Source organism: Anabrus simplex, chromosome 3 (assembly GCF_040414725.1).
Source record: "Anabrus simplex isolate iqAnaSimp1 chromosome 3, ASM4041472v1, whole genome shotgun sequence".
NCBI classification, from domain to species: domain Eukaryota; kingdom Metazoa; phylum Arthropoda; class Insecta; order Orthoptera; family Tettigoniidae; genus Anabrus; species Anabrus simplex.
In genome coordinates, this window is record NC_090267.1 from 337,718,260 (window position 1) to 337,741,797 (window position 23,538).

A 23,538-nucleotide genomic window follows, 5' to 3' on the forward strand; every position below is an offset into this window, starting at 1 on the left:
ATCAAGCAGCAGTACACCGACAAGGTAATAGCCACGTAACATCTTTATTTCTTGCTAGCTCTGCAGTTTAACCCGAGGGAGAGGTCCGAAACTTTAACTATGTAACCTACTTTTCTGGAAATGTAACTTCGGCCGGCTAATGTAAAAGCTTCATAAATTCTTTAACTGTAAATCAGGGATAGAGAGTGATGTACCCTCTCGAGCTCCCCTTCATATTGGTTTGAGGTGACTACGTTTTGTATGTTTTCTTCCTTTCCGTAAAGTCTTAATTTATTCTTATACGAGTCAGCTCCATAGTTTGGGAATAGCCCCTGTCTCATCGGCCTAGTGCCCTTTAGGTTTTAAGAATTCATATTTAGGAGTGCAAGTACTCGCCTCCATTCAATTTGTGTTTCGGGCCATTTACTTAACCTGTTCTTTTCCGCAACGGCCCGATAGGTTGGGTAGTTGATACCTCTGTTTTAAATTTGTAAGTTGTGCCTTGAGGGTGAGTGATGGTAATTTTCTGATATTGCCTTGAATAGGCTTGGAGAACTGAGAGCGCGTTCGCTCTTTTCTCGTGTTGTAAAAGTGCCTCTGGGAGGCTTGATATTATGAGTTGGGAAGAAGCGGTCCATGTTTTGAGGGATTTCTGCCCTTGTGTAAATTTGTGTAAATTTGAGCTACTTGTACCTGTTACTGTACATTGTTATTTGTTGATTTTTTTAATTCTAAAGAAATATAACCTTTGTTAAAGTTTTAAATCAATTCGTGATATTGCAGTTAGACTCATTCACCCCGGCACCTTCTTTCACCTCTGCGTTTCACGGGTAACCCCGGAACAATTATTATTATTATTATTATTATTATTATTATTATTATTATTATTATTATTATTATTATTATTATTTAGTCTGGTCATCATCATCATCATCATCATATGTTCGATTACGAAGGCAGCGAACACGAATTTTGCTTCATCAGATCGAATTTACAACGAACCTTCCGCTTACCTGCCGCGGCTGACGGACACTTTCACTGAACATAGGAGTGGTTGGGGAAAACTAGAACCTTTGTCTTGGCCACCTCTGATCTAAACAATTTCAACCAACAGTTTCATTCGGCATATCCATGGTTAGCTCAGCTTTTACCCCCTTTCGTACCTGAAAACGTGAACATATGCAGCCGAGAATGCATTACATAAGATTATTGCAATACTGAGTATCAATGAGTATTTTAAAATTTTCCTTTACTGAATAACTACCTCAACTAACACAAAGGTAGTGACACAGGTCTCTTCACAAACAGCTGAGACGGCTCTTCTATTCTTGAGACTTGATCTATAAATACAAAATACGGAAATATTTGCTTTTCTGGTATATAGAAGTACATAGATATTGTAAACATACTTCTTTTTTTGGTATTTCTTGGAGTCAGCACTTCATGAAAATTTGACCCAGTTTTACACCCAGCTATGTGGAGTGGAGATAGTAGGTTCGAACCTCACTGTCGGTAGCCTTGAAAATGGTTCTCCGTGGTTTCCCATTTTCACACCAGGCAAATGCTGGGGCTGTACCTAAATTAAGGCCAGGGCCGTTTCCTTCCCATTCCTAGGCCTTTCCTATCCCATCGTTGCCATAAGACCTATCTGTGTCGGTGCAACGTACCGTAAAGAAAAAAAAATGTTGTGGTTGGCAGTGTGATGTTTTGTGAGTATAATGATGTGTTGTGTATTATGACTAACACAAATTCCCAGTAGCTATAAACCCGACCTGACCGAGAATCGAAGCTAGGGTCCTTCCGACTGAGGCCGCTATGCTGACCATTCAGCCAAGAAGCTGGACTCATACTGAAAACGTATTATTATACAACATTTCGATTACAAACATAATTAAGAATTCGGAACAGTTTTTACTCCACTATTTCATGCCTCGTAAAATTACGATCTCTGTCGACTTATCGAGCTTCTTTACACAGGCACCTAACTACACTCTTCTGTAACAGACTGAAGGACATTCATGCACGGATGATTTCTGATGCACACCGTTGCCAAATAACTCACGATATCTTTTTAAGCTTCTGCGTATAAAACCCGAGTAATGACCTCTGCAACGTTAAAGCCGGAGGATGGATCTACAAAACCAGAGGTTAATTCTAGTCGGAGTGTGTAGCACAGACGGTAAAGCGTAGCTGTCTGAGCCCAAGCTGCGAGTTCGATTCCGGCTCAGTCAGTTTGTATTTGAAGGTGCTAAAATATGCCATTAAAATATGCTGCAGTCGCTTAAGTGCGGCCAGTATTTGGGAGATAGTGGGTTCGAATCCTACTGTCGGCAGCCCTGAAGATGATTTTCCATTTTCACATCAGGCAAATGCTGGGGACTGTACCTTAATTAAGGCCACGGCCGCTTCCTTCCCACTTCTAGCCCTTTCCTGTCCCATCGTCACCACAAGACCTATCTGTGTCGGTGCGACGTAAAGCAACTTGTAAAAAAAAAAAAAAAAAAAAAAAAAAAGCCAGATTTACCGACATGCAAGAGAACAATTATTATTATTATTATTATTATTATTATTATTATTATTATTATTATTATTATTAAATTCTACAGGCTTCTCTCAAATATGAACATTCAACAAGTGGACTGTGAGTTTAATAAGTCGTTTGTCTATCACAGGGCCTCTCAAACGCCCAAACTCTCACGCGTGCAGAGCGAGGTGCATAGGCTCTGTGCACTGTGCATCGGTACGCTTCGCCTCAACTCGGCTTGACTCGGATGGTGTAGTGTGCTGAGAGCGACGAAGCGTTTGGTGGTAGACGACGTGTTTATCAGTGAAATAGACAAGCGCACGACAACAACATAATAATGGAGCAACCTGTTTCGAAGAAAGCAAAGACTTCCGAAAGTCCATTTCAATCGAACTGGGAACTTTCGTATTTTTGTTTGTTTGTTTGTCGTGACGATAACGCCAAATGCTTAATCTGTGGGACGATAATTACGTGCGTAAGAAAATCATCTACTGAAAGACACTACAACAGACTACATTCGGAAAATTATTGTGAAATCATAGGAGACGTCAGAGAGAAAGAATTAAGGAAGTTGAAACAGCTTGAAGAAGAGCATTCTATATCCACAAATGAGTTTTGTTCCAGTACTGTAGCATTTTCATTTTGGTTACGGGTTCTGCATTTTTTTAAAAATTATGTTTACATTCCTCTCAAACATGTATGTGTATTTCTAATTCACTTTTTTAATTTTTTTTAATAACACTGGTAACCTTGTCCCATACAACTGTGCGTCTCTGCTCACCACACGTAAACATTTCGCAGTGGGGGAGAAACAGCAGTGAAGGTGAGGAACGCGGAGACAGGCCGAACGGGGAGACAGGTGTAGGGAGAGAAGAGTGGGGGGTCTGCACTCTGGTCAACCAAGCGAAGTAGTCTTTTGCACCGTGCACAGTGCATGCACCACGCGCATGCACCCTGAGAGGCCCTGGTCTATCAGTATATCACAGAACCGACAGATTAGTGAGATGCCATCTACTGTAGATCGTGGGTTGACCAGTGTTCGGCGTTGCTCAATTTCTGAAGAGGGGTAAAAATTCATTTAGTCGTTCAAGTTAGAATTAAATGAACCAAGGAGCACATACCAGTAGTCTCTCCAAAAATGTTTACAACTTATCACAATAATAATACAATCGTCTTCAGAATAAGACATATCCAATAAATAACCAAAGTCCCTTGTCAACCATAATATCAACAGTAAACTGCCCAGGGGAGCCAAATATCTCAAGGCACAGCCCGAATGTTACAGTCAGATTGGTGCGCGAGTTGGAAGATTACACGATCAGAGGAGGCAAAAATAACAGATAGTCAAAAACAACAACTTACTCGCCTTACTCAACACGAAGATATAATAATGGAAACACACACATGAACGGACTCTTCGTCAATTTCCATTGCGAGTCCAGTGGTGAGAACTGCTGGTGACCATACGTTAAATGCGGTTCTGCAAACGTCATCTCTATTGTAGTGAAATAGTACGGCATGTGAAGAAAGCCAAAGCCAAATATTTAACTTTTTAAGAAAATGGTTTTACATCGCACCGGCTCTGACAGATCTTATGATAACGATGGGATAGGGCAGGGTTACTGCTCAGAAGGAAGCGACCCTGGCATTAATTGCGGTACAGGTACAGCCCCAGAATTTACCTAGTGTGAAATGGGAAACGACGGAAAACCATCTTCAAGGCTACCAGTAGTAGGGTTCGAACCCACCAGAATACAAGCTAAAAGGTACACGGTACGAATACCACAGCTAACTCGCTTAGTCACCGTATTCTATGGATTAAATTAGGGGCTAAAATACTGGATCAAATGACCTCATTCACATTCCTGTGAAAAAATAATATTACTATCTGAGAACTGGAAAATGGACATACAACAGTCTACCATTACCCTTTTAAAAAAAAAAGAACAAACAAATAAACAAACAAACAAACAAAGCCAAGACGCTGCAGCCCTAGCCCACAAGGAGATCGTTGCTGGCGAATCCTCTCGGCCCTTAATCTTGGCTTTCTACACCGGGATTGCAATCTCACCATCGGGCAGCTCTCCAGTTGTTCTCACGCAGGCTGAGTGGGCGTCAAACAAGCCCTCAGATTCCGATAAAATAACCTGACCCGGCCATGAATCGAACCCCAGGCTGGCTCCTTCATCCTCACGCCGAAACAAATGCAACTATAAAATATGATAGTAAAAATATTACTCATAATTCTCACCTTCAGGATGGTTTCCAGCTCTGCCTGTCCAGCCAAAGGATCCTTGTTGTTGTTATTCTGCACCTGAGTCTGCAACATAAATACAAAAGAAGTTAGTCCAAATACACAACAGACCAGTGGAATATTTACATGAATAAACAAAAAAAAAAAATGGCGCTACAGCCAAGATGGTCCTTGGCCTACCAAGTGACCGCTGCTAAGCCCAAAGGCCTGCAGTTTACGAGGTATCGTGTGGTCAGCTCGACGAATCCTCTCGGCCGTTATTCTTGGCTTTCTAAACCATGGTCGCTAGCTCACTCTCAAGATAGCTCCTCGACTGTAATCACACAGGCTGAGTGGACCTCGAACCAGCCCCCAGATCAAGGTAAAAATCCCTGGCCTGGCCAGGAATCGAACCCAGGGCGTCCGGGTGAGAGGCAAGAGGCAAGCGCACTATCCCTAGGCCAATTTACATAAATACCTGCATGAAATCTGAAACTGGTAAATTTCAAGATTCCTGGCCTATTTACTGGTAATCCTTCAAACGGAAAAACAAAAGGACAAAGAGACTTCAAAACAATTACCTACTTTCAAGCAGCACTTTCAACACAGGATGTAAAATGAAACACCAAGGTAACTCCCACCAACATTCGAAATTTGAAATACATACATACACACTGTACCCGATGCATTTACTGGACGTATTAAAAATGGCGCCTACGGAAGGTAGAGGCCAGCCAAGGCAAAGAAATGTGTAATAGGGTATCGATATTGATGTATGCTAGAAGGCCATGACTAACTTAAACCTACCACTATGAAGGCGGTGTACAATGGTGTAGAATCGATAGAATTGTTTTTTAAAAAAATAAGAAGGATCAAACAGATTATTATAAAAACTGACTTAAAAAATTGACGTGGTAAGGACAAGATATCCCGAACATCGCTCTCAAAAATAAGCAAGATTTGCAATATCTAACGTGAAATTTTAAGCTGAGAGGACGGAAATATTGAACGAAACGAAGAGAGAAACGTTGAAATACCGTAAAGAAGGAATAAAATCCAGAAATTTTGAAACGTCCGTCCAAATACTTAGACGCAAAATCGTTTGGAAACAAGAAGTTGATTGAGACGTGAGAGCTCGAGGTTGAGCTATATTAAGTGGAAATAATAGCAAGGACAGCCTAAATAAAGAAGCAATCACTATAAAAATATATATATACTATGCAGAACCATGATGAATTCATATTTTCCAGAATCGACGCATATTGTCTACTGTGTTCCTGAACAGATGATGGCTTGCTAAATCGGCATAGACCAACCTGGAGGGAGATGTCATCCTGGCTGTTAAAACCACCCGACCCGTGTGGAGGAGGTCACTCTACCTGAGATACCAGTGGTGGAGAACCTGCCCAGTTCTCAATCCAAGGCCTGCGACCAGACCGAAGAGCAACTAAGGCCCGAGATATTGAATGGCGAGCTAAGTAATAGTATTAAGTAGTATAATTTCTTATGTAGAGTATTACTAGTATATGCAATAGATCTGAATAGCCTAAGCGTAAGATAATTAAGTGTGCAGTGAATATAAGAAAGTGCAGTGTGAAATATTTAAGACGATATCTCGTGACAGAATGGTAACGTGTTTACTACATCATCTTATCCAAGGATGAAGGAATACGATTTAAAATGTGACATAGTGTAACAGCTGTTTTCAAAGAGTCCCGGTTAGTTAGAAAGATCCATGAGTGATGTAATACCAGTCAAACCCAGTTTACGTCACAGAGGGACGCATGTTTGAATTGTTTAAGTTAAATTACCGTGCTCTTTGCTGTGTGAATATATTGAAAGAATAGATACTGAATTTGGGGTTATATGTTGAGTTGTATGACCAAAATGCGTTTTGAGGAACGAATTCTGCGCTACTGGAGTGATACGTATCGCTGTGTTTAATTAATATTGGAGGTTAAACGCGGTAATTATAGATGTTAAATGAATTAAATATGGGTTGAAACGAAGGTTAATAATGAAATAATGGAAGTATATATGGTATTTTAAATGATATATTGCGCAGATTAACAGGAAGTAAAACGTATATGATATATATAATGTGCGATGTAGGAGCACATGTAAAGCAACTACGGAGTATAAGTATGCCCCAGGGAGGAACTATAGCAAGGTATGGACAATAAAATTACGCATATTTTAATGAAGTGTGAAGGTGGTTTGACAATAATAACAACCGGTGATGGGTAAATGAATACATAATTGTGTCATATTCTGAATGAATGGTAATTGCGTGGAAGATCAAACTTGTATGCAACTAGTATGATAATGTAGTGTTGAAATATCTTTATGTAGGCATTTGCACATCTATATATGAAAAATGCTTATTGGCTATGTGCATATTGAACTGGAATACGTTACATAAGAAATTATCTAGCTAGAGTAGGGAAATTATTTGAGATTTACGTAGGATATCATCGATGTTTTGTTAATCTGAAATATTATTAGAGCGAATATTTAGTTAGGAGCCGTAATTTAAGTGGCAATCGGACCGAGAAACTTAGTGCGTCATTCAATATTTCATTTTCTTCACTGTAGTCTGCACCAACGAACTCAGATAATTTTCAATGTAACTTAGGTCACTGATATTTGTATTCAGGACACTTTATTCAAATTCAGTTCATTTCCGCGATAACTTGAACAATGTAATGGTTGTAATGTTGATGAGGGTGTATAATTAACACCGTGAGTGATGGAATAATTTATTGATATACCGAATTTTGACCGTGATCTGAAGACTTTGATATAGTATATACTTAGATGACCAGATGTAAATTTTAATAGGAAGATGAAACAAAGCAACAATTCATTTCAGGAATACGCGACCCAGAATGTTAAGATATGTAAACTTAGTTTAGGAGTAAGGCAGCGCTGACCTAGAATATTTGATTCAGTAATTAAAATATTTATTTATTAGGTTGATAATTGGAAGATTATGAGCAATATTTGACATTAACCATTTCTTTCGCGAATCTTGATAGTTTAATAAATGTGTTTCTTGATTAGTTTTTATAGAATGGAATGAGTTTTCATTTATAATGGTAGTCTGTAGTTGTACTTAGTGAGTAAGGTTCTCGTTATGCGGATGTGTTTTTCGAAAGGTTGACTGATGTTTATGTTCACAAAATCCACTACTGAGCGTTGAATTACGTAATTCTGAACCGCATATGATGCCATTACTTTCTCTTTGAACACACGTTAAACCAAAACATAGAAAAATTAACCATTTTTCTGGAGGCATGAATACCCTGAGATATGTAACTGACTAGTTGGGAAAATACTGTGGTCACCCTGACCTGTAGGGTGCAATACATTACATTACATTACAGAACAGAAAGCCCCCATCCCCTAGCTCCGGATCACCTGAAACTGGGGTGAGAGCCTTTACTGAAAATGAAAATCCACAGCCTGTTTCCAGTCATTCGACTGGGTCAGGAATGGAATGAATGAAGCCCCAATCTAGCGGCGAGGATAGGAACCGTGCCGGCTGCCGAAGCCTGTCGCACTCCTCTGGGGCAATGATAAATGACAGACAGATGAAATGAAATGTTAATGGAGAGTGTTGCTGGAATGAAAGATGACAGGGAAAACCGGAGGACCCGGAGAAAAAACCTGTCCTGGCTCCGCTTTGTCTAGCACAAATCTCACATGGAGTGATCGGGATTTAAACCACGGTATCCAGTGGTGAGATGCTGGCGCGCCGCCGCCTGAGCTTTGGAGGCTTAGAGCCTTTACTGCAAACTATTTTTTGTACATGCATTTGTTTTTCCTTGTTACATTTTTCAAAATCTATTAATACATTAAATTATACTTAAACCTAATAGTGTTTATTGCCTCTTCTACCGACTATTACCTTTCCTCTTGTCCTATATATTATACAATGTTATATATTGTAGGATAAGCATGTATCCTATCCCTTCATTGGTTCAGTTAGTTCTTGTTTTGTTTTCTCTTGTGTTTGACATTTTGCTGTTCTTTCCGGTGCCTTCTTTCTTCCTTTCTATGTTTGCTTTATATTTACTAATCGGATATTTAACCCTATGTAAATCAGTCTCCCCACATACTCTTAAAAGATGAGCCTCTTCTGTTGATTATCCACAGACTAAACCATGATTTTCGTAATGTTTCTCTTTGACACTTAAATATATATATATTAACCATAACACCACACCTCTTGCTTTTCTTTCTTTCTTTCTTTCTTTCTTTCTTTCTTTCTTTCTTCACTAACAAATTTCGGATAACTGTACAGAATCCTTACATTGGTATTATATTCCGCCATGATTATCTGCTTATCAATATCTTTCATTGTAATGTAGTAGTTACTTTCGTATTCATCAGCTTATGTTCGTTCTGAATCTCTTTATACTAACAGTCTCCCATCCCTATAGTCTAGCATCCATTTTACTTTGCCTAGCCATAATCATGTTTTAAACGTTTCATCTTATGCTGAAAAGCTAAATTGAATATTTCCCACCCCCTCCTTAATCTAACCAATATTTTATTACCTTTCTGGTTAAATCTGCTTGTATTACACTTACAGTGTATCTTCACATACAATTCTAACTCCACTATTAGCTCCTTTAAAAAAATGCTGGACATCGCACTGACACAGATAGGTCTCATGACGACGAAGGGATAGGTAAGGGCTAGGAATGGGAAGAAAGCCTTAATTAAGGTTGAAATATGTCTGGTGTGAAAATAGAAAACCACGGGCTACCGACAATGGAATTCGAACCCATTATCTCTTCCGAATGAAGGCTGATTACGTAACTCACTCCGCGCAGCTATTCGCTCGGTCCGCTATTGGCTGTACATTCTGGTGACCCATTATTATTATTATTATTATTATTATTATTATTATTATTATTATTATTATTATTATTATTATTATTATTATTATTTCGCAAAACTTATTATTTACATATTACCGCCTTTTTAATGCTCCATACTTCTACCCCACCCAATGCCCTACATTTCACAAGCGAATTTAGAAAAATGTATGCAGCTTATATTTAAAATTTGGCTTCTTTCCCTCCAAACATCTCGAGCTATATAGTTGTTAAGGAGTTGTTAAGAAAGGTTACAGATCACTTCACATGGTTATGAGAGTATTTAGGAGTTGTAGTAAGGATGAGAAGGAGAGGGCGTATATGTCACTGGTAAGACCCCAATTACAGTATGGTTCTAGTGTACGGGACCCACACCAGGACTACTTGATACGGAAAGTGGAAAAGATCCAAACGAAAGCAGCACGTCTTGTTCTGGGTGGTTTCCAGCAAAGGAGTAGTGTAACAAAAATGTTGCAAATTCAGGGCTGGGAAGACTTGGGAGTAAGGAGATGAGATTTGCTCGACTTTGTAGTATGTTTCGAGCTGTCGGTGGAGAAATGGCGTGGAATGACATTAGTAGATGAATAGGCTTGAGCGAAGCTTTCAAAAGTAGGAAAGATAATATGAAGATAAAGTTGGAATTCAAGAGGACAAATTGGGGCAAATATTAATTTATATGACGAGAAATAAGGGATTGGAATAAATTATCAAAGGAAATGTTCAATACATTTCGAAGTTCTTTGAAAACGTTTATGAAAGAGCTAGGTAAACAATGGCTAGGGAATCTGCCACTGCGCGACAGTTCTAAATGCAGATCACGCAAGATTGATTGATTGATTGAGCTGCCAGCCCTTTCATTTTTGCTCCTCTAATTTGTTCTAAAACTTACCGTTAGATGCTAGTATAATTCCTAAATATTCTATTTTACTCACTACTTCCACTGTAATTCAACGTTTTCTAAACACCACCATTATTTTTTTCTTTAATTTATTTTCCTTTTTAAGAACCACTACTTTTGTTTTCTTAATGTTAATTTTAAAACTCCATTTTCTTCAAGTTTCAGCAGTTTTTTTGATGCTGCTTTGCTTTCCAACTTATGTTAGAGACAGCAGACGGATGTCTTCTGTGAAAACCAGGCCAGGAATTTATTTACTAGTAAGACATGGGCTTGTCATATTCTACTTCCCTTCATTGTAGAGAATATCATTAATAAACATAATGAACAACATTAGTAATGACTTGCATCACTGCTTTACCCCATACTATAAGGCTCTCTCATGGCTGAAGCCTGATAAACGTCGGCAGCTACACATTATAACGATGGTGTTTAGAGTACTAGCTGAAAGTCAGCCACTATACATTTCTTCTAAATTCACCTTTTATCATCATTTCACAACTTAAATACACGTTCCAGATCCTCACTTTCTATTCCAGTGCACAGCACAAATAAAATTAATAGATCGTGTGTAGCGACCGGCGCCAGATTATGGAATTCCCTGCCAGCTCAGGTCAGAGAAACTAGCTCTTTACAAAGATTTAAGGTCACCTGCCGAGACTACCTGCTGAGGACAGCTCACTGAATGGCTGAAGTATGAATGTGTGCGCGCCTGGGGATTAGTCATTATTAAGAGTTTTTACTATTAATTAGTTTTATTATTATCTTAGTAATGTATTTAAATTTGTTCTCAATTCTATTAATTTTTGTTTAGTTTTAACTATTTTAAATGTCTCAGTAATTTATTTATGATTTTGATTAGTATGTGGTTTAAGTGGAAGAGAGGGCCTCGAGCCCTAACTTCGCCACTGAAAAAAGAATAAATATATATATATTGAACCCATGACCTTTGTGCCCTAAGAACATTATGCATAAATCGACAATCATTTAAAAGTTGGATTCTTGATAGCATGGATTTGACACGTGACGAGGGGGTGATTACCTTCGGTCCCACGCTCTGGGGTACGTGACGTCAGCCACACGTGTCAACGGCGGAAGAATCTCAAGTCATTTTTGTGAACTATTTCAAAGCGCGTGTACATGGCGTGAACCAAGCCAAGTCAAAAAATATAGTGCCTATCAAAGGGGGTCAATCATCTCACAAATCGAACCCGTAAAAGTTTTAAATGTCCATGAACACTACCGCCAGAAATGTAGCAAGCATGTAGTCACTTTCAAAACTCTTGAAATTACAGTTTAGGTAAGTCAGAAAATTTATAGAAATTTTCTTGGCGGCAATGGGAGATATCCGACGAGAGGGGGTAACTGCTATAAATACGAAGGGACGCCATGACGAAGTCTCCTTCTCCGGCATTTGTGATACAAAGCGGACGAAAATTTGTTGAGCTGCTCTGCGAAATCAAACAACGAAAGTAGACTGAGTTCAACTGCAGATTTTAGCCATTGCGGCTAGGTCTTGACTCCGTGAGGAGATAGTTTTCTTGAGTGAAATAATTGTACCAGATAGGACGGTCAATGTACTGAATAAATTCTAATGTGATTAAGTAATTCGTGTGCGGAAATAATTATAATCCATCGTGTGCACTCAGCAACAAGTGAAGGGTATTTTTTTGAATGCTTTATTCCAGGAAACCTGAAGAAACATAATGGTTTGTAAAGCCATGAATGTAAAAATGGCTAAATAAAATGCCAGGGTCGCAGGTGAGCCCTATGACGAACACTGGCGTGACTACATGAGGTAGGTGACTTTCCATCTTACTACCTCTTATATCCTGTCTCATGATCTCAAAGTGTATTTGAATAGGGATATACGACGCAGTGGTCATCCCTACTAAGTTTTGTAAATGTTAGAGTACGACTAAAAGAGTCATTTGTTTCATTTTCCACTTGGATAAAAATTTTGAAGTCTTGCGAATGCCGTATAATGTTGTAAAAAGTTATTGAATAGGGTTCCGAAGTGATATCACGTCCAATGTAGATCATCATCCGTGTGAAGTGTACTGCCTATATTTTGTGATGCCAAATTAAGATGTTCATTCGAGGTAAAATTTTTCTGTCTGCAATTTGATGTTAATAATAATAATCCATGGTCACTCATTTTCAATCGAGTGGAAGCGCGCTGTCGGGTGAGAACCTAGGGTGATGAATTTGGTCACGGAGAGAAACGTTTTTCTAGGCCCATTTTAAACTGTGTCTGACTGACAATAAAAGATCTAGTAGAATGTTTCAGTCATTTTCTCGTAAAAATCAAGTTATTAAATACGATATCCTTTATGCGTAGTTATTCATGATTAATGCATTGTGCGATATTAGACGTCGAGATTTCTAGTGAGGATTTTATTCCAGTTCTTTGTCGATGATAATTGTGGAGCTGGGAAACAGAGGTTAGTTTTGTTGATATGAGATTTGTGAATCAGGTTGGACCTGTCATTGAAGCCGGGACATGGAAGCCCGAGGAATGTTTTATATGAGTTGAGATGAGATGTGCGAATCAGGTTAGAGTCCTGTCATTGAAGCCGGGACACGATAGCCCGAGGTATATTTTATAATGTTGGGAATGGAAAGAAATTCATAGAAATCCATAGCGGTATTAATTGGCGACGCGTATAATTAGTGTGGGCATCTTGAAGCTTAATCTGTGCATTTTGTTGGTTAGAATATCGTATTTGTTTAATTATGTCGGCAGAGTTTAAAGAGAGCATTTTGAGAAGCCAGTCAACTGTGAGTAAACCAGGTGTTTCATGTAACTGCCAAGCGAACTTGGGGGATGAGAGGCCTCAGCTGTGATAACGGGACAGGCGTGGAATTGAGATTGTACTGTATTCTCGGCCGGGGAAAACGTTAAGATGCTGGATTTTAGTTGAAATTCATAGCCGGTAATGATCTGAGTATTGTGAAATACTGTAATTGGGGACGTAATGAACATTTGAAATCACGAACTTCGAGTATAAGGAACAGAGTAACCAAATTCAGGGTTGTCCAAAATATAGAGCGATGGTTGTGATGATCGGTTTGTCTGTGAGGGGTGTGCAAAATTCATAAATGGTAATGACGAGATATGACATCGTAATTATATGGCGAGTTGTTTGGTTTGTACGTAGATTATTAGGATATCCAAGTGTTAATAACGGTTAGGACTAGATTAGATTTTAAATGTGTGAGATCACGAGACAAGATATATAACTGGACATGAATTATGTAACAATTCTTTTCCAGCCAGACAAACATCACAATATTGAATTCACATCACAGCTGCGTAGGAATTTGTGAAGAAACCAGAGTCCGCGGAGATAAAATTTGTTGTTCGTTAACATTTCGTCAAATCATTTAAATTTATTTAATTATTAAATTCAGTGAAACCGCATTTTGAAATAACTTTAATCAAGCGAATAACTTGGAGATGCATTCTGGAAATTTTAGATTGTTTTTCTGGGGGAATATTAAAATATAAAGTAACGTTTAAGGGGACATATCCGAAGGAAATGGATTTTACTGCCACAAAGTTTGTGAGCATTGCTATTGTTGTAATTATTGAACTTTGATTGAGCAGTGAATGTGCTGGGGATAGTAAAGTGGAAACTTTGGTCATCAACCGATGTAACTTAATTGTGTTTAGCCTTCAGCCTAGAAACTTGGATGGTCAGGGGGTCATCAACCTCAGTGACTTAGATTAGGGCCATATGCCACTGTAGCATCATTTCCTTGCGGTCATCATCCACAATGACTTTAAAGTAACTTAGAAGATTAGATGTCGGTCCATGACATAGACGCAGGTCACATCGATTCAATTAAGGGTCCATGCCGTAGAACCACTGTGTGGCACACACCAATTGGGCTGCCTTAATTATACCCAGAGTCCAGAGTTCGTGTTACGAGGGCTGGACCATAATGAATCACTATGATAGTACATGTGGTCTCACACGGAAGCCGAATTTAAGGATTTCCAGACTTTCCTTTCTTAAATGATTAATAATTGAGACAATGGTTTCTAGTATGAATGCCCGTCAGGCAGTTACGTTAAAGTCTCACACCAGTGTTCTGACGTTTATGTAAAAATGATTGTGGTGTCCAGTGGACACAATTGACTTCTATGATACCGTTGATATATCAGAATGCTTCAGAATTTTCCTGAATAAATAGGAATCTTTTAAACAGACCTTTCATTCCAGTAGATAGATTAGAATTACTGAACCCTACCTTTACCTCAGCAAGTGACGACGAACCCGATACGACCCAAGAGACAGATCTCATGAGCTTTGCTGATAGGTAAGAAAGGTAGGTATCCCTCAATATGGACCTAAAGGGTTCAATATATATATTTGAACAAGTCTCTCCTTCCGTTAACCTTCCTTTACTTTAATCATGCATTTAACATCTAAATACAGTTCTTCTATGGCATTAATCATTTTATTTGACACTCCTATTCCAGGGAGCTTTTCAGCGGCCGTCTGCTGACAGAATCAAAAGCTTTCTGTGCATACACTATAAAATATTATACCTTCAGCGTTCAGTCTGAGAGTCCTTATGAATGAACTATTCGCCTCCACAACCCTCTATTTGCGATTACGACTATGACCACTTCTTGATATCGTTCAAAACCGAGTCTAATCATCAATTTCTATGTCTCCTCCCTCTTGTTTTCTTACCATTCAAGTGAGTCCATTATTCTACGAAAGTAAGGAAGCTTGCTGCTGTTTTACATGAGTGCTAATACCGTGATCATAGTCATGAGACCTCCAGTTCTATGTACAATACAAACTATAGGGGTGTGACTTGTCATTCCAAAACATCCCACTTGCATTGGCCGGGATTTGAATAGCGGCCATCTCTTTGAGAAGCTAGATATATCACTCGGTAATCTATTCTCTTCCATTCGCCTTACATGGGCTCCATTGTTTAATCCGCTTCATAGGCATAGTTTCATATGTGGAGCTCATTCCTAACTTAGCCTTTATATCTTCTCTGCGAGTGTCCTCCTACCATTGTTTCCACCTTCACTAGTTTTCTCATTACTTTCCATGCCATTTCCTCTAACTTATGAGTAAGGTAGCCGTCTCACTCCCATATTCCCGTTTAAACGGATAGTTTTACCTATGACTCAATTCCTTCTTACAGAGTACCACTGATTGTAACTGGGAACTCACGGCATTTCCTCTGCCACACCTAGGTCCGATTTTATCTACTACCATTCTGCGAGAAAATATATACTGCTTACTTGAAACAATTCAACTCTTCCAGTTTTGTACTCCCAACCTGGCATTTAATCTCATTCTTTTCCAACCAACTTTATTATTGACATACTATTTTTCATATCATATTCACTGCACTTAAAAGTATTTTCAAGCTCCAAGATATGGTACTGCAAATTTATTACAAGTCTTTCAATGACACCATGTCATCGGCATAACGTAAACTGCTTACAATTCCATCACTGCCATTTTGTACTTTTCTTCAAATGATTATGTAAATCATTACGAACAATAAGCGGGATAATATTACGGTCTTGTCTATCCCCAGAAACTACTTTTGAGCATAGAATTCGTTCCACATACTTTTGATTGCTTGTAACTATGATGTACCCTTCTTCTTATAATCTCTCACTGTGGCCAACATTTGTGTCTTGATACTTTGCCATACACCTCGTCTAGATCACGCAACACAAGCATTGATGTCTATTCCTCTTGTACCATTCTTCAATTATTTGGCATACCCTGAAAATCTGGACCAGACAACCCTTCTGCAATCCGAAACTGCAATGATTTTTATCAAACTTTTTTCCATAGGTCCCGGCCTCTCTTCTAATATGCCTGTAAACGTCGTGCCTGAAAGAAATATCTCGATAGTTGTTCCCTTGCTTGTAGGAGCAGTTACTGCTTTTGTCCAATTAAACGGTACCTTACTCAAATCCCTGCTGATTCCTACTACTCTATGAAGCCATTTATCCCTACTATTCGGGTGGTGACGTTTACGATATCACCAGTCACATAAAACTACAAACTTGTTTTTTATTCCTATTTCCTCAATTTATTGCAATCTAAGAATCTCATATTTAGGATGTTACGTTGTTCCACATTGAGTGTATAGTATAAGACATAAATACAACTGATCCACCTTAGTCAACATACAAATGTGCCTTAAAAATAAATTATAAAGCTAAAAATACTCTAAAACATAATACCAAAACGAGTCCTTACGAAAAGTTAATCTTGAAATACGTTATCGTCAAAAACACAACAACAAAACCACCATAGAGAGGAACATGTTAAAGGCACTAATTTCTTAAAAGTTTTTATTTCCTCACTTTATATCTTCATTTCGAATCAAGTTTCAACTATTCCTTCTGTACAACATGCTAGTTTATTTACCACATCATCTCTATTTTCACGTATCGCCGTTCTTCTCACAATATATTGCACTGAACTGTTTAAGATATCAGAAAGATTTCCTTTCACATTAAGTGGAATTTAAATATATCCTCCCATGTTACAGTGATCTATGAGTTAATCTGATTCATTCAAAATGCTAACCATTTCCCATTTCCTGAATTTTCTTTGTAAAATAAACTTTTACATTCTAGACAGGCTTCGTTGTCACCTGACTTAAGCCTTTTGAAAATTAAAATCATTTCCGAGTTGATATTGTAATATCAATGACAAATTGATAAAGGTGGTGGGAATCCATATGCAATAGTTTTTGCACGTCCATACTTTTTTCAACAGACATAAAGTTGTCTGCATTATGTATACTCCGGACGCGAAAATGTGCATGCGTTGGCCTGTCCCTCATCAGCTATGCTCATAGTTGTGGGGTCGCATCCAGCACAGTCTGTTGTTATGAAGGGATGTTCATGTGTGAGAGTCTTTTCTCACTAGTTTCATAGGAATTTCAAATCGAAATTATGGCACACTGATATATCTCTAGGATTCAAGTGATTAATCGTTATCTTACAATATTTCCGGTGAAGTAGGCTAACAGAGTAGGCTGGAGTAAAAAGACATCTCATTTTCCAACAATAATACAACGGTTGAGTTTTTTGACAAGACGAATTGTAAATAAAAGACTAACATGCCTTACTACCGCTCGGTGGCATTACAAGTACCTGGTGGAAATCCCATCAAATAACAAACTTTCCGTATACTCGGTATGCTGTATAACGAATTATAAACAAGCCAACTATGTACTATTGGGCCCTAATATCAAGGCGAATTGTATAATTGCCCAGCGGAAAAACTGCCAACAATTTCGGAGGAATTTACGGATTTCCTTTTCATACACTTACTGCTAATCTAGAGAAACTTGAACGAAATAATTCCTAAATCATCCTCATACAGTATATCACCTCCCAACCACACGATTTGTAGACCGTCTTTAAAATGATTGCATATTAGACATTGCATAATGATGAGGAAACAGCGGGGGCGCACGAAAGGAAAACAAGAAGCATTTTCTCTCCTAAATTTGGAACTTCCTGTTATTTCCAGTCGTAATGTAAGTTTAATTCTTTTGAGGAGGAAATAATTGATTTACAAAATAAAACTGCTTGCTTATACACAAGTTGCCCAAAAACATTGCATACAAATTTAATAGCGATTAACGAACATATTATGAAACTAAAATGAAAATGAAAACCTACAATCTGTTTTTCAGTCATTGACCGGGTCAGGGATGTAATGAATGAAACATATATAGGCTGTTATTACAATGGGGTCGCCACTCCCAAGGTGATTTATTAATGAGTGATAAATGCTATGAAATGATAATGGAGAGAGTTGCTGGAATGAAAGATGACGGGGAAAACCGGAGTACCCGGAGAAAAACCTGTCCCGCCTCCGCTTTGTCCAGCACAAATCTCACATGGAGTCACCGAGATTTCAACGACGGTATCCAGCGGTGAGAGGCCGACGCGCTGCCGTCTGAGCCACGGAGGCTATGAAACTAAAATATGTGATATTATTAAATTAATAATAACGAGCGGAGTGGCCGCGTGTATTAATGCACTACGGCTATGGAACTAAGCTCTACATTCAGGAGACGAGTGGGTTCGAATCCCAGAGAATGGTTTGCCGTGGTTCCTTTTTTCACTTAAAGGCAAATTCCAGGGCAGTTCCTGTTCAAAATCCACAACCGATTCCTTCTACTTCGCTATCCAGTTTCATTCAACAGGATCCATTTCATCTCCATTAGCTCCTCAGTGTCAGTGTAATTAGAGAGTGCAGATCGTTAGCTACATCAAAACAATAGCATCACTTAAGACTGAACTTTATAACTTACGAAGGTCTTAGGGCCTTCTGCCTATACTCCTCTTTCTCTTTTCAGTTTCCGATGAGATGGTGTTATCTGATCAGTAACATTTCCCGTTCGTTGAACTGTACACACAAAGAATAACTTCAATATTACAGTATGCTTCTTATTTCCACAAAACTCGTCGCTCATCTAGCAAAAGATATATCATGTTGCTATTTAAACAAGAAAATGTAATATTAATGCACGACTATTAATGCATGACCACAACTAATCTACGGCAATGAAAAATTCGACATACTGGATGAATGAGCTACTGCTACCGAGAACTACAAGAGGAAAGTTACGGACTGTATCCTCGGGGTCTTACTAACAAAAAGTCCTTATACCGTTGTTTAACTCTTGTTTAGTTATACAGCTAATAAACCCTGTATAAGCGTTTTACATTTTTCTTACTAATAAACGAGGTATACGCACTGTATTACTACACAGCACGTATACAGTCGTTCCAAGGAGTAGGAATCTCTTCCTGTAGTTCACTGACGTATTTCGCACGTTCACCGCCTTTATGATCGCTTCTGTTGGTTATCTACGAGCAAAACTTTCCGGAAAGTCGCACAGTAGCACGGCATATCGAAAAGGCAGTGGCAGCACTAAGTGAGACAGCTGGAAATTCGCTTATATTGATATCAACATTTCTTCAGCTTGCTTGTGTAATGATCGCCAAAAAAAGAAATGGAATGGCTTAAGAAAAGATCAATAGCTCTTAACTGGGATAGTACGGAAAACGTAAGCAATTGTAATTCAATCGGCGGGTTGAAAAGGGTACACATTCCAAAATCCTTCCTTTTCAGGAGAAAGGAAAACCTGTTTTGTAGCTAAACGAAAGGTTAGATCAAAAAAGTTTCTATTAGGCATTTATACATCACATTTTTACGTATTCAACTACAAAGTATGGAAATCATATTACGTACGGTTTTCAAGTTATGCCATTTTTTATGTGAAGGAATATGTCCCTTTTTATACTCAACTTTGAGAAAGATCTAAGATCTTTGTAGAGGCAGATAATGTATAATAAACTCGCAATTTAAAGTCTATTAAGCAGTAACACCTTACTACACAAACATACGCCCAACCATAATTTCTTTTATAGTTACCGTATTCATTGTCATTCCGTGAGACAGCTGGAAATTGACTTATATTGATATCAACATTTCTTCAGCTTGCTTGTGTAATGGACGCTAAAAAAGAAATGGAAAAGCTTAAGAAAATATCAAAAGCTCCTAACTGGGGTAGTTCGGAAAACGTAAGCAATTGTAATTGAACCGGCGAGTTGAAAAGGGTACACATTCCAAAATCCTTACTTTTCAGGAGAAAGGAAAACCTGTTTTGTAGCTAAACGAAAGGTTAGATCAAAAAAGTTTCTATTAGGCATTTATACATCACATTTCTACGTATTCAACTACAAAGTATGGAAATCATATTACATATGGTTTTCAAGTTATGCCACTTTTTATCTCGAGGAATATGTCCCCTTGTATACGGTAGGTACTCAATTAAGAAAGATCTTTGTAGGGGCAGATAGTGTATAATAAACTCGCAATATCAAAGGTCTATTAAGCTGTAACATATTTTTAAACAAAAATACGCCCAACCATCATTTCTTTTATAGTTATTCATTGTCATTCCGTCTCTTTAAAGTGTTTTACTTTACGAAGATGTCTAGCTTCCATAACCTCTGAATGGTGTACGGTACCGTATGTCTTCTATGTTTAAAATATCGTGAAGATCATCAACGTTATCGTCATTCTTTCAACGTGTGTTCAATGTTAAATGGATAAGTCGAATATTTTACAACGATTATATTACTGTCGACAATAAATACCACGAAAATAAACTGCTCGCTCGTTTCTTTTTTTCCGCTACACGCTGCTATACAACGCTTATACAAGGGTCCTGGACTGTATAAGCAATTCAGTGAATAACTATAACAGATGTATACACAGGAGGCTTATACACGGTTTATTAGTAACGAATTTCGCGTAAACGGTGTATAAACCTTGTATAAAAGTTATACACCGTTTATTAGTAAGACGGTCGGAAAATAATTTGATATACCGGTAATACTACGCATACAAGGATACTACCTGGTGATCATGATCGTTAAGTCGTCAGGTCTATATGGTCTTACACCATGGTTAGCCGGTTCGAGTCCCGCTGTTCGAAAAAAAAAAATCACTATCAATATGTTCGCCGGCAGATTAGATGAGGTAGTGGTATACAATTTCTAATCACTAGATAAGAATAACAAAAGCCTGGATTTAATTCCAAACCGCTCCGCAGTGTTCATATGGACTAAGGGCACTTGCCGATGTTGATGGTGATTCATCCGTGGGATGGTGACTTTTAAGCCTTAAGCAGGCACCGTGGTGCTATTCGACAGGAGTAGGTTACGTGCCGGCACTGGGTGTCACCCTCTCCCTTCCTGCTATCATATATCATATCACTCATTTCGTCTCACTAACTCCTGACGAGGTTGACGTAAGGAAGGGCATCCCGGTAGTAAAAACTCGCTACGAAGATTTATGTCCCTTCATACTTCATTCCATACAGAACCGGGACAAGGGTTGGACATACACACGCCCCGCATACAAGAACAAAGTTCGAAATGATTTCAAAATGATGTGGTGACAAGGATCATCAATGCTGGTGCTGCTGATCACCTTTATTTACAGATTATTGGTATTTCTAGGTCTATATTTTAATTGCTGCTCTTTTATGTCATTCAAAGAAGTGTATCAGTATCTAACTTACGAGTGCATGCTTTTGAAATTCGATATTTTTATCGCTAGCAGATTCACTGCAGTGTGAAAACACATTTCCTTATCTGACTATTACTCCTACTCCTACTACTACTACTACTACTACTACTACTACTACTAATCGGCATTTATTCGTCAAACGAATATAAATATCTGTTTTGGAAAATCAAACGTGTCTTCTCAAGAGGCTGATTTGTTCAATTCGATGCCCACAGACCCCATTACAGTAACAGCACACACTAGTCGTAGCAGCAGCTCACAGCTGCGCGCCCCTTACCGCACGGCCAACTCGCCCGCTTCTAATCTTCTCCTACCCTGTTTAAAATTGTTGACTCCATCATATAAGACTTGGCGCCATTTTGCCTTATCATTGGCTATAATATTCGAGTTGACAGTATCAATTTGACACTTCTTCAGATTACATGTCAAAATATCCTTAAATTGTTTTAGCTGCTCTCCATGTTTGCACAGGCCATTCTTTATTTGGGAATATATGGTTTACTTTAGGGGACTTGTTTCTAGCAAGCGAAAGATATGTCCCGATCAGCGTGGTTGATTCCTGATTATCTTTGCCTTCATGCTTGTAGTGTTGGATTCCTGGAGGATATTGACGTCCGTCCGATGACTTGGCATTTCATTTTAAATATCCTCCGCAGGCATCGTTGGTGGTATCTCTAAGGTCATATTAGGTGTCGTCTATAAGTAGTCCAAGTCTCGCAGCCGCAGGTAAGTGAATAATAATAATAATAATAATAATAATAATAATAATAATAATAATAATAATAATAATAATAATAATAATAATAATAATAATAATAATAATAATATGAAGATGATCACAGAACTTAGGCTGTCGAATCGAAATTAAATTAACAGCGCACTGTCTTCCTGTATTATTCATAAGATAATAACAATTATAACTCTGGTTCTGTTCTTAATGACATATTACAATGTTGATAAACTTAACCATAATAGGTATTATGTTTGATCCTGTATTGACTTGCCTGAATCTATTAAATAACTATTTAAAATAGTTTCTAACATATCTTACAATGTGTTACGGCTTGTTTAATTTAAAAACAAAATGGCAGTGTTTTGCATAATTCAACCAACGAACCTCTACAGTTTCGCTCACAATTTACCAACCCATCTTCAAGTGATAAATATAAGTTGTTGAATCTCTCACCTGGTCAACAGGAATCCTGGGTAAACTCATCCCTGCTTGCACCATTCTGGAGCCCCCTGATCGAGGTGGACCTTTGTCGGGCACTATTCTATGGTCATTACTACCCTTCACAGGCCGCGATGGGTACCCGCTCCGACTCGGGTACGGCGGCTTCACAAACCCCCGCTGTGGACCATGAGGATGGTGCTGATGGTTCACGTGTTGCTGCGGGGGCTTCTTGAATTGCGGCGGAGGCGGTGCGGGGGCTGGAGTGGACGCGGTGGCAGGCGCAGGGCTAGCTGGGGGCATACCCTCAATGCCTATCAGGCGCTTAGGCTCGTCCAGTAAATGCCTGATGAGAGCGTGAGGTCCCATCTTGCTCTGGATCTGCTGCGTCTGCAAGTCGGCGGCGTTCGGCGACACCTACAAAGATATAGGAAAAAAACATGGTCAGAAAGGTAAAGGTCATGGTGCAGACGAACGTCAGAGAGACTACACACAACAGGCAAACCGTCACCAACTTTTCCGTAAAGTTCTATTTTTATTTAAAAAAATAAAACCTAACATAGCAATATACATACAGACTGGAACAGTCTTATTTGTACATGTGGTTATTTTACACTTCATAACCCAATAACTCGTACTCATATATTCTTTTTTGGGCCTTTTTGTTCTGTTCTGATCGTACTGGTATATAAGGAGTAGGACAACATAAGTAACAATGCCATTACAC

At 38.6% G+C, this 23,538-nt stretch overlaps 1 protein-coding gene across 2 annotated transcripts in view; it reads right to left on the bottom strand.

Moving 5' to 3' along the window:
• lilli (lilliputian) overlaps positions 1 to 23,538 on the bottom strand; it is a 544,716-nt gene that overhangs the window by 168,571 nt on the left and 352,607 nt on the right. For both annotated transcript variants that reach the window (XM_067143209.2, XM_067143208.2), the window contains exons 3-4: positions 22,827 to 23,228; positions 4,755 to 4,823 (exon numbers count right to left, since the gene is read on the bottom strand). In XM_067143209.2, coding sequence (XP_066999310.2) covers positions 4,755 to 4,823; positions 22,827 to 23,228 — 471 coding nt within the window. The remainder of the gene's footprint in view (positions 1 to 4,754; positions 4,824 to 22,826; positions 23,229 to 23,538) is intronic.